The sequence below is a fragment of the Rhea americana genome, unplaced genomic scaffold (genome assembly GCF_003343005.1).
Source record: "Rhea americana isolate MKP2758 unplaced genomic scaffold, rheAme1 scaffold_64, whole genome shotgun sequence".
In the NCBI taxonomy this organism is placed as follows: Eukaryota; Metazoa; Chordata; class Aves; order Rheiformes; family Rheidae; genus Rhea; species Rhea americana.
In genome coordinates, this window is record NW_028186801.1 from 4,393,000 (window position 1) to 4,411,307 (window position 18,308).

The following is an 18,308-nucleotide window of genomic DNA, read 5'->3' on the forward strand; positions in this document are numbered from 1 at the left end:
ACTAAAATTAATCTGAAAGTACACAGCATGTCAGATCATCTTAGTTAAAAAAAAAATAATAAGGCAAACCAAAGAAAACTATACACTCCCAAACCCAAGCCTATCTGCAATATTAATCGCAAGGCAATACAGTGTAAAGTTGTGAGAGACAAAATTTCTGCAGAAATATCATGACTAATTAGCATTTGCTTAAGCTCTCCATAATCAATTACCAAAGTAATTTAAATCCTTTTAAAAAATTCATGTTGCTTCTTCTCAAAGTCAAAACACTTGTTTTGGAAAGAATTCAATACGCACACTGATCTGCACTTTCCTTCTATGAGATACAGTGGGGTTAACACTTCAATGCAGAAGAATTTAGTGTCTTGGATTTCTGAAGTGTATCAGTCTTAAACACGCATGTCTTACATTTGACTCTACATGACAAAGTATCTTAAGCATTAAACTAGGAAATTTAAGGCTGTATCTCAGTCTACACAGGAATCAATGGTAAATTTAAGAAGCTATATTAAAAAAATCTATAAACAAAATTAGGAAAAAGTCTGTTAAATCTGTAGAGAAAGTAAATGGATAAGAAAAGAAAATCAGGAATTCCTATAACGAATGCCATATATTTTTTCTAGAAATACATATGATAAGTATATACAATATTTAAATTTGCAGTTATCCACATACAACTATGGAAAACATTTACAAGGAACTGGGTATGCAACTAAACAATCAAAAAAAAAAACAATAAAAAAACTAAGCCTTGCTAGTCTAAAAAAAAAAAAAAAAAAAAAAAATCCACAAAAAAAAAAAAAAAAAAAGAAGAAAAAAAAAAAGAAAAGCTAACACCTTACTTTAATAAGGTATCTTGTTAACACAGAAAATGCAACAGCTATCCAAACTCGTAAGCCACACTGTAAATACATTTGAAGAAGTTCTGACAAACATTTTTCATAATGCAGGCAGAACCTAAATTATTGGCACAGAAAGCAGAAAGGAATGGGGAGGAGGGGAATGCGCATCTTCCAAAATATTTTTTTGTTCTTTTTAAGAAGTTTTTGACTTGTCAAAATATTTATTCCAGAAGAAACTTTACTTTTTTGAAAACAATACTTTTATTTTTTTAAAGTAACCCTACTTTTTCTTTAAAAAGAAAAAAAAGAAAGAAAATAAAAAACCCCCACCTACCGTAAAACAACTTTTGTTGCTCAAGCATCTCCCCTGTCCCCAAAATCACTACTTCTTGGTTTTGTCTTTCAAGAAAAGATAACGGACATAGCTTTATAATACTGCTCCCAACATTAATTTTAAAGATAAAAAAAATAAAATCAATATTTAAAAGAAAAATCAAGCTTTTCTTCATAGACTGTTTTGCACTTTCACCATCACCAGCAGATGAAATACAATTGGATATAAAAGAACAAAGCTGGAGCCATCAAGGCATTATCACCAGTCAGTAAATTATCAAACTGCTGTTTCCTGACAGAGTACAGGAAATTGTCAGTAACATTTAATAAACCAAAACCTGGTAAAAAATGCTATTACAGATCCAGTTACACATCACGTGTATTAGACATATTCCTTTTTGGTGTCTATTAGGGTCTTTGGATTTTTTCTGTACATTTCTTTTGTTTCTTTTTTTTTAAAAAAAAATTCTAACAAATGACACTTACAATAGAGAGACAATTATTTAAATCACCAGACAATACATCTATCAATCCAAACTAAATCTTCAGAAAACAGGCAGAAATAAGGGGCTTCATACTGGGATCTCACCTCTCAAGCCACAATGATCTCTCAGTTTAACTTATGTTGTGTTCTCCCTGCTATTTCCATTGCCAGCAATGGAAATCTGTACAGGAATGAGAAATTATACCCTATGTAGAAGAGCAACAGTCTCCTTAAATCTATTTCAATGTTTAGTAAATATCAGTTYCTGCATAAAATGCTTTTAAATTTATTTTTTTTATTTTAAGTTTTGTCTATGCAGTGGAGTAATACTTACCTGCTGCCCCTTCAGTACTAGCTATTCCCCACGTAACAGCTATAGGCAGGTTTTTTTCTTCCCTTAAACTTATTATACGCAGCAGTGAACAATGTTTTTAAGTAAAAAAAAAAAARAAAATTACAATAGTACTGTTTGTAACCAACACCTATTCACAAAAAGCAGGAAATTAGTCATGACTTCTTTGATACAACTTTCAGTTTACAAAATTTTAAAAGGCAGTTTTCATTTTTTTAAACAGGATTAAACAAACATTTCAAATATTTTCTCAGTAGCAAATAGTTCGATAAACACCAGTGATCCCATGCATGAGAACTTGAGGTACACAATTTAAGAAAAAAAGAAGTGTAAGTGTGCGTGAGTGTGAGTATGTGGGGGGAAGGGGAGGGTGGTCTGAAGTGTGTAGCCAAGTCTAACAGTATCAGCCTGTCTGCAGCAAATCTGGYTGAAGGATGTGATATATTAACACTAGAGCATTTTGGACTTGGGCAAAACTTTTGCAGTTGCACAAGCTACTGGTCCCAACTCAGTAAAGCATAAAATCATTTACTTATGCAAGTAAAATATTTAAACCATATGTTTACTTTCCTTAAACTCTACAGCATTTAAGCGTATGCTCTAAATGCTCTGGAAAACCAAATGGATTTAAGTGCTTTTCTGAATGGGGTAACACATTTAAGTCAACTGTAAAATCTTTGAAGTCAGTAAGAAAAGAAATCAAGAGCTGCCCTAGAGTTGCCTCTTAAAGCCATCTGAGGTCTTGAAACTTAACTCAAAACATTACGCACAGCTATGCGAATCAGTGAAAACTCTTGAGACTAGATCTATGACAATAATTTAAAATACAAGGCGTGCAAGGCTGCCAGAAACAAAGTTTTCACAAATTCTGCAAATATTGTATTCATGTGTATTTCACTTAATGGAATTTAAAATAAATTCATGTAATTTGAACTTAACTTCCACTCTCAGCTCCAACAACTCATTTTTAGGTAAATTTACAAAACCTCATTTGACAGATTTAATTAGTGCCACTTTTTGCTAAGACATTTAAATATTGCCCATCACTGAACGAGGACGTAAAACTGTACCTTCTCTCTTAAATGTATGTGTGAATAAACCCCAAAGTGTTAAGAAAAATACCAAACCCATTTCCATCTGAAAAAAATGGAAACAACCAGTTTCTTCTGTCACATTTCTAATATACAACTATGTACAGACTGTCTAGGGCCTTGGGGGAGCAGGGGGAGAGGGAGGGAAAGAAAAAAACCACACAAGCACTATTACTATAAAACTGTAAATAACTGCAGGCTTTTTTTTTAAGCTAACCTTCCCACCCCTCAATATAAACAGTTTATATTAAACTGTAGTGTCAGTCAAGATCAAAGCTGTACAATAGATACAACTTTGTTAAAATCATCAACCTGGGACTACCTCTCCTCTAAACAGACAATTTACACCAAAGAACTGCAGTTTTTTTACAGTTTTATAGGTCAATTTAGCAAATTCACAAGCCACCTARGTAAAAACTGCTAGAAAGCAAAATAGCATTAAAGACTTGACGTAACCACCTATTTTCGTATCAAAATTGAATGTCTGAGAGCAACATTAGTATGTTTAACTCACTGAATGCAAGATTATATTGAGGCATATGCAAGAACTATTGCGATGTTTTTAAAGACAGCATCAATGTTTTCATTGTAACATTATCGTTAAATATTGCTGAACACAAGACTTTCCCTGAGGTGTAAACATCAAATAACTTGAACAGCTTTACACATCAGCCCCATTAAACAGTTTATTACAACACTACATCTACTGTAATCAAAGTGGTGCTGTGTACAGACATTATCATATGAACATTTTAACAAGAACAAACTACTATAAAAACAAGCATTTACTTGACTTTTTCCAATTGCTTGCACATTATAATTGCCAAATGTATATAACCAGTAATAAAGTTGCAAAAGCTATAAGGTTTAAATCACACAGGTTTCCCTCAAATAAAACAAGTTAAGCAACATAAAAAAGTAAAAGAGCTACTGGTTACCATGTATGCAGATTTGCTTTATTCAGATCTATTCCTGTTCATTTTATCCATGAATCCTTACAGGCTCAGTTCAATCACATGAAGCAAACTGCTGGACAAGCATCTTTCCTTGAAGAATGTTTCTTGTCTTGCAGGTCGTTCCTCTTCCTTCAGCTGTAATGTGTCAAAATTTGTGATGTAGATTTTGCTAGTCCCCATAATACACAGAAAAATGTTGGCTTATCTATACATACACAAGTCGTGCATCTACTTCACCATAATGTAATCTAATACAAAATACCTGGAAGCAGTAGCTACTCATTTGCGCAAGATACTTTTATAATACAATAGTCAAAAATAAAATTAATGTTGTTGTACAACAAGGTTGAAAGAATATAAAATTAACAATTGAAATAGTAAACTATAAAGGGAGAAATAGCTACTGTTTCTGTGATTGATGGAAACATTACATAGGACGTTTCCTAAAGTAAGTATTCTGCAAGAGTAAATGAGAAAGCATGTAAAATAATCTTGCCACAACTAGATTTCTCCTTTACATATTTGCCTGCCCACTTACAGCAGCTTTAAACTTATTTACTTGACATTTAATTAATGCACTGAATATAAAATGAAGTGGATGACTTACAGCTCAGTAACATTTGAAAGCGCACAGAATCTGATACCAATACTCAAAAGATTTTCAGACTAGTGGCAAGCAGTATGGGCTTTACATCTAAAAGTACACTCAAATTTTAATCACAAGAACCCAGTTTTCAAGTAATACAATATAGACTTGCAGGTTTTCTCACCTACTTTCCCTAGAAAAATCCTCAAACTCTACTTCCTACTCTCATCTATTTTTGCAAATTATGAACCACATCATCCAAAGATAATTATTGTAAGAGTTCACAAAATACTTGGGATGGTATAATTCCATACACTGGATTTCAGTTGAATTCGATTACAAAACATAATTAGTTAGCTTCATTTCATTAATAATTCACAATTTCAACATTCAATAATTTCAAAATAATTTAAATCAAATTGTATAAAAAGCCAACACATTAAATTGTTCATTTGAAAAACAGACATTTAGAGGAGCAATTTCATGAACACACACCAGTACACAGCTGTCAAAGATCCTTTTGCTATTATGGTAATTCAAAACACTTCAGAAACAAAGTAATTGATTTCTGTATGAACAATTGACACATTCTTCTTCCTTTCCTCAAAATGACCATTAACATTAACATAACATTCAAATAGGTATAGCCAAGAAGTTTAGTGTACAAATTAAACCAAATCTGAAGCAGAATGGAATTTCTTTTTTCATTCACAAACTTTCCTCTCAAGCGATGAATGTATTGACCAGCAACTACTCTTGGGGAAATTCTTTCCCCAGGGACCAAAACCTCCAAAGGTGCTTTTAAAACTTTTCAGTAGCAAAGTGATGAAGTCTTGCCATCATAAAAGGGCATATTTAGAGTTGAAAGCTAAGTTGGCACTAACAAGGGAGATTCTCAAGTTTTTCAGTGGACCAATAAGTATATGACAGCTGTGAGACTGTATGTCAGAATTTGCTGCTCTCAAAATACAATTGCTGTGGCAAGAATTATGGATCTTTATCATTTTTATGGTGACAGTTAACAGATCCAGAGCACCATATATATGATTTATAATACTAGCATAAGAAAGCTTCAGTTCCTGGGAATAATTTGCTTGATTTGTAACGGTAATTATGGAACTACAGGAACTTAAAAGAATGCAGCTAAACTGTACTGAGGATCAATGCTTGTCAATATAGGGATTTTAAGATGGTCAGCATCACACTGAACCTTCACTTTATAAAAATGTTACCCATTAAAATCCCCCGAAGTGGTATAAATTTTGATTCCAAGTATTCTGCCACTGTAGTTTGGCAAAATTAGAGAACTAATGTAGTTCCAAAAGGAAGAAATAAAACTGTATGGATTATACCTTCATATTCAGCACTTTTCAGTATTCTACAAGGAAGTAGAATATTGAATTAAGAAACAACTTAAAAAAAAAACAGAAAGAAAAATAATATTAAAGCTTTAGTTAATGCTTCTGGGCAATGCTCTTTTCTGTCTGCCTAAAGTTAATCTGAGCTATCTGTCCCAAGCATAGGTTAGATTTGTACAATTTAACAACATACAGCAAGCAGTTTCTCAGCATTTCTAATAAAATCTAAACTTCAAACTTATTTGTAAAATAGTTCTTTTGTGGCTTAAAATTTAGTATTTTATGTCAGAATATTTCATAAATGAAATCCCAGAACTTTAGGTGAGCAAACATTTTTGTATTTAAGCAAGATGCAACTTGAGCACTGGTTTTCACAACTGAAAGAAAATCTTACAACAAAAATTTCAGAGATAGATAGCTATATATGTATATCTGTATTTAAAGCATCTTGCAGTAGCAAATCTTAACTTCTTTCCTTTAATTCTGATCATCCAAATACGCATATGAAAGCTTTAAACAGCTTTTAAAGTCTGAAAATTCTACAATAATTTAAAGCTGTATGTGCATATGCCCTTTAAGTTYAGGTAAAGATAGTGTAATAATTTATCTGATACTTTCAGAAACTGGATTTCAGTCTCCCAATATATTCACATTTGAGCAAGATGAATGACACGCATTTGTCATTATATCCTAATTGCTCCTACAAATGACTTTGTAAATCTTTTTATTCTCTAAATAAAAAAGTTTACACAAAGCAAAAATGCTCCCCCCACACTCCCCCCCCCCGAATAAAAAAGAAACCCACAACCCTCTACACCCCACGCCTTCATGGCCGGAGATTGGTTTAACCCAACCAGTTGAATGTCACAGACCTCTAAATAACATGATAGTTTACCTACAACATAGTGAGAAGGAAGCAATTTCAAGCTTGACTCTGTATGTGTCTTTCTCCATGCAAGTTAGGGCATATTATCAGTTTCTGTCCATTTACAAACCACTATTCTTTCACTCCTAGCACTTTCCATTTGTTCCCCTTCTTCAATTACTACTGTACTTACCTGATATCTTTGCTCAATCTTATAATGTATAATTTAGAACAGAACAATTTCCTACACCACAAAAATTTATACGGGGAGGGGGAAAAATATAGATATATATGTATATATTCCCAAACTACAGTTTCATTCAGAGTATGTCTTCTCCTATTATCCTAGCTCATATATTCACAAAAAGTAACTGATGAACACATAAGTGTGTTCAGAAAAAAAAATAGATTTTAGTTCACAATTTAAAAAGCTGTGAGGTAGGTAAGTATCTTTAACATTAATATATGAGGAAGACACAAAAAGGTAGATCAGGCTGCCACAGCAAAACATAAAATGAAGAGTTCTCATTTCTTTCTTTTTTTTTTTTAATAAGAAATCTTAGTTCTCAAACCACAATGAGCAAAAGGAAAAAAACAACTGAATCTGTTCATTCTTTGAAGAACACTATCAATCCAACATTTACACATGCTAGTAACTTCTCTTTGTTTCAAATGTTATATAGCCTTGAAGACAAATTTCTTGAGGAACTTTTCTAGAGCTCAAATTTGTCAGAACTACAACTTCACAAACAAAAGGAAAAAAGGCATAGGATGTAGGGAATATAAAAATACAAATGTGTGTTAAAAGACCTCAGAAGACAACAAAATTGCAATACCTTGTTCGTAGAAAAAAAAGTAGTAATTTACATAGTTACACATTTGAAAATAAACAATATCATAAGATTTTTTGGTTCATTTATTTTTGAAATCATCCTGTCACTCCTCGAGAAAACGAGAGATGTCACTAAACTGTTATAAGAAGAAAATAACATGCTTTTATGAAGCACTAAAATAGTCATAAAATAGACCTTAAGACATACAGGAAACAGTGACACTGCTTGTCTTTCCACTCCTATGCAGTGGGTTTTAAATAGTGAATCATATGCACAAAGCATCTCTCATCTTATGAGTGCCAGATACAGCAAAAAAAGTGCCAAACATTCCGGTAAGAGTTTGGGGAAAAATAAATATAATATGTTGCTTTGGTAGAAGTGGTCAGGTTTTGGGGTTTTGTTTGTTTGTTTGTTTGTTTTAAAAAATAGCCCCACAGAAATGCTTCCTCAAAAACACACATTTCAAAAAAGAGAGATTAGGTAAATAATGTTCATAATAGCTTAATGAGATCTGAAATAGTTCCAGGCAGCTATATACTCCTCATTCTTGAATAAGGCTACCATGATTCACCTAAAAATCAGCTATTAACTAGAAGCTTATTCTTAAGACAATTACAAAATAGGCATTTTCCTACTAGTTTACAAGGTTTCTTAAAAGGTTAATTTGTTCTCATACTTTGCTTACCAGTTAATACACTGCTAATACACTGTTACAGGTCAGTTCCTATTTATACAGACGAAAATATAATGAATGTTACTAATACTATCAAGTACTATTTCCTCTCCTGATACCAAAAAATGCCACTGTGTTAGTTCTTAAACCACTCCAAAGCTCAAAACTCTTTCAGGAAGAGATGAAAGCACATTTTGAAGAGTATGAGCTTCAAAAGTACACTTGACTTCATATGATTTTGCTTACAGTGGTTTGAGAGCAGAAAAAAAAATCAGAAAAGCCATGAAATACGGAATACAAAGTCTACATACATATCAGCTGTTACAATGTTAGTGTAGTTCTCCTTTGCAATTCAGTCCAAATCCATTTTAAATATAAAATAATCAATTGACCCAATTACAAAAACATAAAAATTAAGAGCTTAACATTCAGCAGTTATAGAAATTCAGACAAATTAAGATTGGGACAGTGTATCAGCTAAAACACATCATAGAAGTATCAGTGAAACTAAAAAAAAAACTGTCTAAAAAAAGTCAGGGCTCATTCTGATAAAGTTATATTACTATTCTGTTTGTACACATTCACTTTACTACTAATGCTTCTAAATATGATTCTATCAGATTTTTGGGGGACTTCTACAGGCTGGACATTTGTCTTTTTTGAAAAAAAACATTGATAAGTCTTTCTACTTGCGAAGGTAAGATGTTTCAAGGAAACATTCAGTTTATAGTAATTCTGAAGAGTGTATTATCAATGCAAATGAAAGCTTTACTCAAGTAAAGGCACACAACAATCTTGTGACAATGTAATTTTAAACAATAAAGTGTACAAACAGAAGTGTAAATATCTGCTATGGTACATCTGATTTTTTTTGAGAGAGTTTTTATAGAACACATTTAATATTTTATTCCAATTTAATCCATCTCTATAAATGTAAGTAAATACAATACAAACTGAATTTCACTGTATACAAATGTTCACAAAGAACTTTTAAAAGCCTTCTAAACTAGATGTGTAACATTTTTTTTTTAATGCCAATACAGTTTCACAGTTACGACTACAGGTACACACAGAAATCAGAAGTATAGGTGCCATTCAAGGGATGCAGGCACACATCCATGTTATCTGGTAAAACACAGTGATACGGGGAGCAGCTCCTTTCAGTACTGCTGTTATTTACTGAGATTGTTAAATCAGTTTATGAATATTAAGCAATGTAAAGAACAAAACAAAAAAATGTATGGTGACATACATCTTGGTGGAAATGAAACATACAAACCAGAAGGTCACAGGTCACTGTATTTTTTTTTAAATATATATATATATATACACATATATATGTATGTATGCATATATATATATAAACAAAACTACAAAAAGTCTTCCTTCATTAAGACAGTAACACAACAAAATGTTTACAACTTCTCTTTTCAAAAATACCAAATGCCTTAATTTACACATAGAATACTAAATTTGCCCTTAATCAAGTTCTTACGAAATTTCTTCTATTGTGCAAGGGAATCTTATCTATACAACTCCCCTGAAAAAAGTGAAGTCCCAGCACATAACAAAGTTGAAGGAAGTTGCATATGTAAATTCCACCTGAACTGAGACTGAAATCACAGTCTCACGATAGGATTAAAATTCATTTTAAAACTGTGTTTTGGTAATTACAAAATGCAACCTAATGACACTGGACATGTTCTCCTGGGCAGGGTGGGGGTGGAGGGGGGTGGCAGGGAGGAATCTGTACTTGGCACAGAAACTCCACATCTACATACATAACAATCTACATACACAAAAATTAAAGCTTTAATAACAAAGCATATCAAGGGTAAAAAAAACCTTAAATTCCAAACTATGAACAACTTTTAGTATAGCTTACTCCTTTCCAACAGAAGTAAAAAGCTCTGGAAATGCATCCATAGTTCAGCTCAATGATCACCTCCTATTAATACCAACTACTGGCAAATATCACAAAATCCAATTCAAAAGAAGAAACTACATTTACTTTTGTTAAATCTGCATTTTTATGTTCTGACATCTTACAATTAAGAACCACAGTTGCTTAAAAAAAAAAAAAAAAAAGAAATTCCAGAAATATTTTTACCAAGCCATTTTTATAACAAAAAGTGGCATTAAGAGATATATATTATTGCCAGCTTTATTTGAGTTACCATGTTTCACCTTCCTATTTAAGCCTTTGACTCTCCTTTTCTTGGTCCATTACTGCTTTACATGTCTCCTGTTTGAGTATGAACCCAAACCAGCATCCCACGTAACACTGAACAGGCTAGAGTGTTTGRTATCACATTTTGTTCTCTCCAGGACTCAGTGTCACAAAAGTCTACTATAAAAAACTGACATTCAGTTGATACAAAATTATAAGTCTATTTTTGCTTAGGAATATAATTTATAGATTTCTAGAAAGTTTTGTTTTATTTAACTTCTGCAAATGAGTTTCCATGAATAAGTGCCACATGCAATCTGGAAACCAAATGTGAAGGTAAACATAAGAAATGAAGTCAGGCAGACAAGCAAGTCTGCTAAATTTCAATTTTAATGTAGATTTAACAGAGAATTCTCCTAAAAAAGGGAAAAGACTAGCTCAATGAAAGCACGAGGCAGGTTTTATTCCAACAGTCAAATACAAGGAATCATGAACAGTTCAAATTACTGATTCTCAAAATGGGACATTACGTAATGAGATGAATGTTCCTATGTATTTTAAAGCCCTCAGTAGCACACTGAAAAAAGCATTATTCAGAGTGCTACTCCGTAGTTATCTAGATATTTAATACAGGCAAGACTGCAGATATATGAAACAGAACACTTTAGCATGTAAACAACCAGAAAAGAACCAATGCTTGTGTCATACATTTATTTATTAGTCTTCAGACAATGGCTTTACTATCAAATGGGTGGAGGGAATGAAAAAGCAGGGCAGTGCAAGGGACAACAACCAACCGTCAATCTAATTGAATATAATACCTGAAATTTGGTTAAAAGATAAAAAAAAAAAAAAAGGATGAAAATACTGAGAGGCCACATTTCATAAATTAAAGAGCAAAGTCTGGCTACATTCCTTGAATATGAATAAAACTCACTGAAATAAAAATTARAAAGATCTATTTGTGCAAGGACTGCAACAATACATGTGTTCCCCACACTGAAATAATGCAAACATTACTATAAAGTGCTACATGCTACAGTCATTGCACAAGTTGATTTTTTAATTTTAAAATACAAATGAAAATACAACCACAAATTTTCAAAGACTAGAGAAAGAGCAGACTTATGAGTCTGGCTTACTGCTTTTTCAAGAATTGGTTTAATCCTCCTAAGAACTGCCAACAGTTAATACCACATCACAAAAAATTAGAAAGAAGGCATGCAAACTGCAGAAGAAAGGAATCACACAAAAATTCCCTCCCTCCCACAACCAGAGTTACCTGTCATTACTTACCCAAGTTTATTTCAGATGCTACAAGAAGAAAATGATTCACTACATACTGCTGGACCATTTAAACGCAGACATTAACTGTGTAAATAACTCAAATCTAGAGTAGTTACTTTTAGTAAAACAGTGACAGTTAATTTCAAGAACATGAAACAAATGCTCACCTTCTCTAGCGATGACGATATTCCCTCTCTCTGTCACGTTCTCTGTCGCGGTCTCTGTCACGGTCACGATGCCTCTCTCTTTCACGGCTTCTTTCCCGGTAATAGTCATCGTGACGATCTCTGCTACGTGATTTGTGGCGTCTACTTTTTTCTCTTGACCTGCTGTGGTCCCTCTCCCTGGATCGCTCACGTCTTCTAAAAGAAATTACTTCATTAATTTTTTCTTCAAACTACAAGCCATCCACATGTTGATTTTGTGATCAGAAAGGATATGAGAGAAATACCTGTTCACTGTGGTGTGGAAATGTTTTGGTATATAACATGAAAGATAGCTGGTATAGAAGGTGGTGGCTAAGAGCTCACTTAAAGATAGTAAGGAGAAGTCATCCGCTTCCTAATCTTCAAGGAAAAGTCAGAAAGCAGGTGGACAGAATGGAGGACAAGAGGACTGAAATCAGCTGAAGGAATACACCATACCTCAAATGGTTACTACAGTGCAGCTGCTAATTTGACTACTGAAAATGTGTCAGAAACAGCTGTCTTTGTGCTTTTAATATTCAAGGTCATCTATACTACTGCTACAGTATGCAAATACACTATAAGCACAACGTTTGGACTAACTCTGAAATTATTTCAGGGACATTATTTAAGTTTTTAAGGAAATACTAATCTCTGATTTGTACTAGGAAGATGTCCATGGATTTCAGATCTACTTTCAATTTTTATATTATATGGTAAAGGAGAACAAGCAAAAACATTTTATCCAACTTATCCATCTCAAGTGTGTTACTACTATGGCAAACAAGGGAAAATTATTTAAGTAAAATGAAATTTAGTGACATATACTTCAATTTTCATTTTCAACAGCAAATTGTAATCAAAATTATGTACTGAACTGCTTAATTGATAAAGGGAAATAACTGCTTAATTGATAAAGGAAAATTCTATTTTGATATTTATGTACTTCAATAGTACCATGTAGAGAGCAGATACTAATTAAAAGTTAATGTTAGGCTAGTCAGATTAGTTTTGGAAGTATGCTAATTAAAAGACAGATCACTTAGATTTGGGAAACCAGCATTTGTTTCTTTCACAGATTTCTTGTGCGACTAAGCAGTCACTAAGCTTCTTATAGGATGCAGTTCCTCCTCTGTGAATCAGTCCTGCCCTACACCTTCACTTTTAATAAACAGTTGCAGATGGAAGAGGAAAGTTTTACCTGGATCCAGAACCATAAGACTTAGACTCAATTCCATGAAGGCAATCCTGAAGAGAGCTAATAAGTACTTTACAACGATCATCAGCAGATACTTTGGACTGTTTAATTAAGGAAATCGCAGTTACCAAGGTCTCTATAGCACTTCCATAATCCCCTGAAAACGATAAAGTTGTTATTAGAAAATTATGCAAATTAAAACAAAGATTTATCATCCATAATAATATTACCATTTGGAGTGTCTTCTCTTCAACAGCCATCCAGATCATTTAGTGTAGTACCAAATATTAAATGCTATCCAGTTCAGTAATCAGAAAGTAATTTCAAAAACTAATTTGAATACAATACAAAATCAATCATAGGTTGTGCCTAAATTCAGCGTCACATCATAATAATTATAAAAATGGGGCTTCAGGCTGCAAGTTTCTTAATAGGAAAACTATAAAGTCTCTCCAGTGATGTAGAATGGGAAACATTAATCGAGTTTTACTGACCAGCACTGGCATCCGATACAGCTCTTGAAATGGCACTGCTTGAGATCGCCCTATTTCTATTCATGATTTCTTCAAATTCTGCTTCACTTAGAGGTGTCCTGGCAGCATCCATTTCTCTGCAAGTAATAAAACTACTATTTAAAATAGTCAGAAAAACTTAGGAAGATAGCATTGCAGTTTTAACAATCTGAGTTTGCAACTTCAAGCAAAGTGACAAACAGAAAAGAAAGCAGGATCTGTATTTGGGTTTTGCTTTGTTAAGGACCATGTTATAGTATAAAATCCTGAAGGCTAGAAGAAAAAGGTAAAAAACAAACAAAAAACAGTTATCTGCTACATAAATACGCTTATTCTTGTTTATCCCATTTACTCTGAAGATTCAGCAGCGCTTAATACTGCGAATTTTATGAAATTATTTTCATAAAATCCTTGAAGATATATAAGTAAATATTATCCCAACTGAATGGACGTGGGAATTCACATACATGGGTAATGCATTTTGAGCAAAATTAGAAATCATTTTTATAACAATACTGGAATTAGAGAACTATATGCTCCTGGTTCCCAGATTCCTGAGATCAGAATGCTATAACTTAGGAAAAGCAAATTTACTCTATCAACTTTAAAACACTCTATTTTCTGGAAGACACTTCAACATTTTACAGTTAATTTTATCTTTTAATGTTTCTGGTCAAGTTCAAGGTGCTCTGAATTTACCCCCAAACCAGTCATAGTAAGGAGGAAGCAATAAAGGAGAATCCTTGTACTCTCATTACACTTTTTTCTTTAATTATTCACGCCTATATATGTTTTCCAAAGTAACATAAATTAACTTATACAAAAATTTCCCAAAAGTTTTGCAGAGTCCTATTAACCAGCCTCTGTACCATAGAGAAAATCCGGAGGAATGTGTTAGAGACAAAAGTTGAGACTGTTAAACTGGCCCACTGCCTGACGATATTCCTAAAACAGTGTTAGTTCTTCTGGTAGAAAGAAAATGCAGAATCATAAGTAATGCTATCCTCTTAAGTGCAAGAAGTGGAACAACATCCTATAGCCAGTTTAGCATAAGAGGAAATGTCTAAAAATTCATACCTCCCTGAGTTTTGAGTATTATTTTTCGTGTGCCTCCCATAGAATGGAATATGTATTTTTTCTCTTATGGACATGTTATTTCCAGTGAAACGCCTATGATATATAATTAATGACAATTTAAATAGTTACGGATGATAGTTTTAACATTATTAATGAAAATACTGGACAGCAAGTAAACTGATACTGTCCTACTCCCACTCCTTCCCTCCCCAGCCATTCTATAAACTGCGGACAACCTAGATTTTGTCTATCAAAAGAGACTTATTTATTCTATTTTAGGCCAATAAGCCAAATGTTTGAGTTTCTACAGTTTCTGTATGAAACTAATACGTACAAATGCTTGGGTTTTCTTTCTTTCTTCTTTCCTTTCTCTCTCTCTCTCTCTCTCTCTCTCTCTCTCTCTCTCTCTTTTTTTTTNTTTTTTTAAGAAAAAAGCCTTTGTGATTATATGTAAAAGGAAGCATCAAAGCAAAGTGTCTTTGCAGAAAAACAGCTTTATGCAAGAAGTATCTCATACTAGGAGTAAAATCACAACTCAAAAATACACGTGCAACCATATTTCTTACAATTTATCCCAAAATGTTTTAAAGAATACAAAGACAGTGAAATATAAGAAACAGCAGCAAGACAGAGACATTTGAAACCACAGATAAAGATATTTCAAACAAAATCTGAAAAGTTTGATGAGTCAAGTCAGCGAGACTCGAAAACTCTGTCCGAGATAGGATTAAGCATAGAAAAGGCTGCTGCTACAAACACCAGAAGACAACCAAATGAGCAGAAGCAATTTGACAGAACAGGAAGATAGAAGTCTTGGAGTATATCTACACCTGTTTTTTGAGGTAAAAAGATTAACTTTTGAGTTGAAGCCATGAAGAGAAGGGTTTCAGCACAGCTGCTAAAAGACGAAAATGATACAGCCACAGATCTTGGTACTGCACTGTACTCAACACAAGTACACATTCAAAAAGGAAAACTCTAGAGCATTCCAACAAGACAGCTTGCAAAGCAAGATGACAAARGTACAAATGAGCATTTCAAGATGAGGCAGAAGCATAGCCACAAGCCACTGCATTAGAAGGGATAAGTTTGCAGATAGAACACATGGAATGACACCAAACATTAACAGTGAAGACAAGCAGTTCAGAGACAAAAAGGGAAAATGAGAACAATAGTGTTACATTTCAAGACTTTCTTAATTCTATAAACATATTTCTGAGATATGTTTCATTGAAAGTGAAAAGTGGAAAGTTAGAAGCCTCACGGGATCCCTTCCAGCCTTATTTTCCCTTATTTCTAAAAAGTTTGCTTTAAAAAGAAAAGAAAAACAAATGCTTCCTCCAAGGAATAAAACCCGCTGCTATCAAACAAATTACACCAAAAGCACTCACCTTCCAGGTGGCCCATAGTCACCTCTGTCATATGGTGGAGGTCGGCCATACGGATCTGTTGGAGGTGGGCCACGGCTGTCTGAAGTAGGTATGCCACTATTGGCGGGTGGGGGGAAGAAAGCTGGATTCACATGTGGTGCTGGCGGTGGAGCACCTGGAGGTGGTCCAGGGAGATGTGGAGGAGGAGCAAGAGTCAGGGGCGGCCCAAGAGGGCCAGGTGGACGAGGGGGAAATGGACCTGGAGGTGGAGGTGGACCCTGCTGAGGTGGTGGTGGACCTGGTGGTGGTCCATAGCCTGGAACTGGTGGTGGAGGGCCTGGAGGAAGTGGCCCAAGTGGAGGCTGACCAAAAGGTTGTCCTGGAAACAGAACTGGTGGTGGTGGACGGTCACCACGATTAGGAGGTCCAGCTAATGGAGGAGGAAGGACCTGACCAGGAGGTGGAGGGCCTGGTGGGCCTGGTGGACCTGGAGGACCTAAGGGTGGACGTGGGGGAGTTTGTCCAGCTAAAGAAAAAAAAAGAAAAGAAAAGAAAAAGAGGGAAATAAAAGTCTTATTGAAACAATTAATTCTTTTTGCTTTTTAGTCTCACTGAACAATGTGCAACTTGCACAAGGCATACATGGTCCCACTTTAGGGACAGATAATTTGGTAAATTTTTAACAGTTACTTCACTATCAATATTCCAGAGAGAACACCATTAACTCGAAAACAAGTAAAAAAACAAACAAAAAGATTTTTCAGTTACTTTCTATTGTTACCAAAAACCCCCAAAGCTTACAAAACTAGAAAAGATTGCAGCCTACCAATACYTGCAGCTCATCATTCAGATGGAGTATAAAATAAAATATATATTAAAAACATGGAAAAAATGTATGGTAGAAGGTCAGGCAAACAAAATATCCAAACCTACCTTCATATTACCTCAATGAGTGGTTTTCCAATTTGACCATTTGCCTTTGAGTGTTAGCAGAGAGTCTACTACAGAATGACCAGGTACTCATTAGTAGTTTTTCAATCTGACCATTTCCCTTTCAGTGTTAATAGATAATCTACTGCAGACTGACATTTATTTAGAAAACTTAATCTGAAATGAGAGCTTAACTGGAGCACAAACCCACTGCATGATGGAGATTTGTCCCATAACAGGTCCCTGACTACACAAACACCTCCTCCTCAAGTTAGTGGTATTCAAAGTGCAAGCTAACTGACCAGCCAGTGGGCATGAATCAAAGCTGAATTTCTGATGATGTGCAAACTAGCAATGCAGTAAGGAATGCAATTACTTTATGCTGCTGGACAACTGATCTGCAACACAGACATTCTCACCCCACACAGCAAGCTAGAAAATCTGAACTACACCTTAGTGAAGACAAATCTGTTTCTAACATGATTTTCCTTAATTTTTTTCATGCTTAAAAAAAAAGGGGGGAAATACACTGGTATATAGAATGTCTCTAAAATGCATTTATATTGCTGTCAAATCTATCTATTCTTCTATTCCAACTCTTTTAGTACTTCAAACAACCTTTGATGTTGGAACACCCTATTTTGAACAGCAACAAAGAGATAGTGAAGAATCCTACACCCTAGCTGTGAGCATTCATTACAACATACTAACCTTTATTGCTAACATACTAYCTTGAATTTTTTAATTCTCCAGGTAGGCCTGTTATATTAATACAAGAAAACTAAAGTCTTATGTATTAAATAGTTTACCTGGGAAAGGTGGTGGTGGCCCTCCTGGCCCTGCTGGTCCAGGGAATCTGTCTCCACCTGGAATAGCACCTGGAAAACGGCCTCGCCCTCTGTTACTAGGTGGAAAAGCTGCACGTGAGCTTCCGCCTGGTGGACCAGCTTTACCTTCTCCAGACATCTGACCAGACTGTGTTGCTGCAATGGAAAGCAAAAGCTTAATTATGTAATTCAAAATAGCATAAAGTTTTTCAATTCTTGATCTAAAGTCTTATGACTGCATAAGACTAAGAATAATCTAAAACACCACTTCAATAGCGGTACATAATGATTCTCTGAGCTTACATAAGATTCATCTTTGTAAAGTTTTAAGTACTCTGCATAGAACATTTTTGTCCTTATTTAACAGATAGGCAAAAAA

At 34.2% G+C, this 18,308-nt stretch overlaps 1 protein-coding gene across 4 annotated transcripts in view; it reads right to left on the reverse strand.

Annotated features, from left to right (window-relative positions):
• Nucleotides 1-1,040: 1,040 nt before the first annotated feature.
• CPSF6 (cleavage and polyadenylation specific factor 6) overlaps nucleotides 1,041-18,308 on the reverse strand; it is a 21,823-nt gene continuing 4,555 nt past the window's right edge. Inside the window, exons 4-10 of one of the 4 annotated variants that reach the window (XM_085320543.1) lie at nucleotides 17,912-18,085; nucleotides 16,194-16,698; nucleotides 14,803-14,895; nucleotides 13,708-13,823; nucleotides 13,217-13,370; nucleotides 11,998-12,189; nucleotides 1,041-4,193 (exon numbers count right to left, since the gene is read on the reverse strand). In XM_085320543.1, coding sequence (XP_085176669.1) covers nucleotides 12,003-12,189; nucleotides 13,217-13,370; nucleotides 13,708-13,823; nucleotides 14,803-14,895; nucleotides 16,194-16,698; nucleotides 17,912-18,085 — 1,229 coding nt within the window. In that variant the 3' untranslated portion in view covers nucleotides 1,041-4,193; nucleotides 11,998-12,002. Of the gene's footprint in view, nucleotides 4,194-11,997; nucleotides 12,193-13,216; nucleotides 13,371-13,707; nucleotides 13,824-14,802; nucleotides 14,896-16,193; nucleotides 16,699-17,911; nucleotides 18,086-18,308 lie in introns of all 4 variants that reach the window. The other 3 variants (XM_085320542.1, XM_085320545.1, XM_085320544.1) reach the window with 3 other exon arrangements.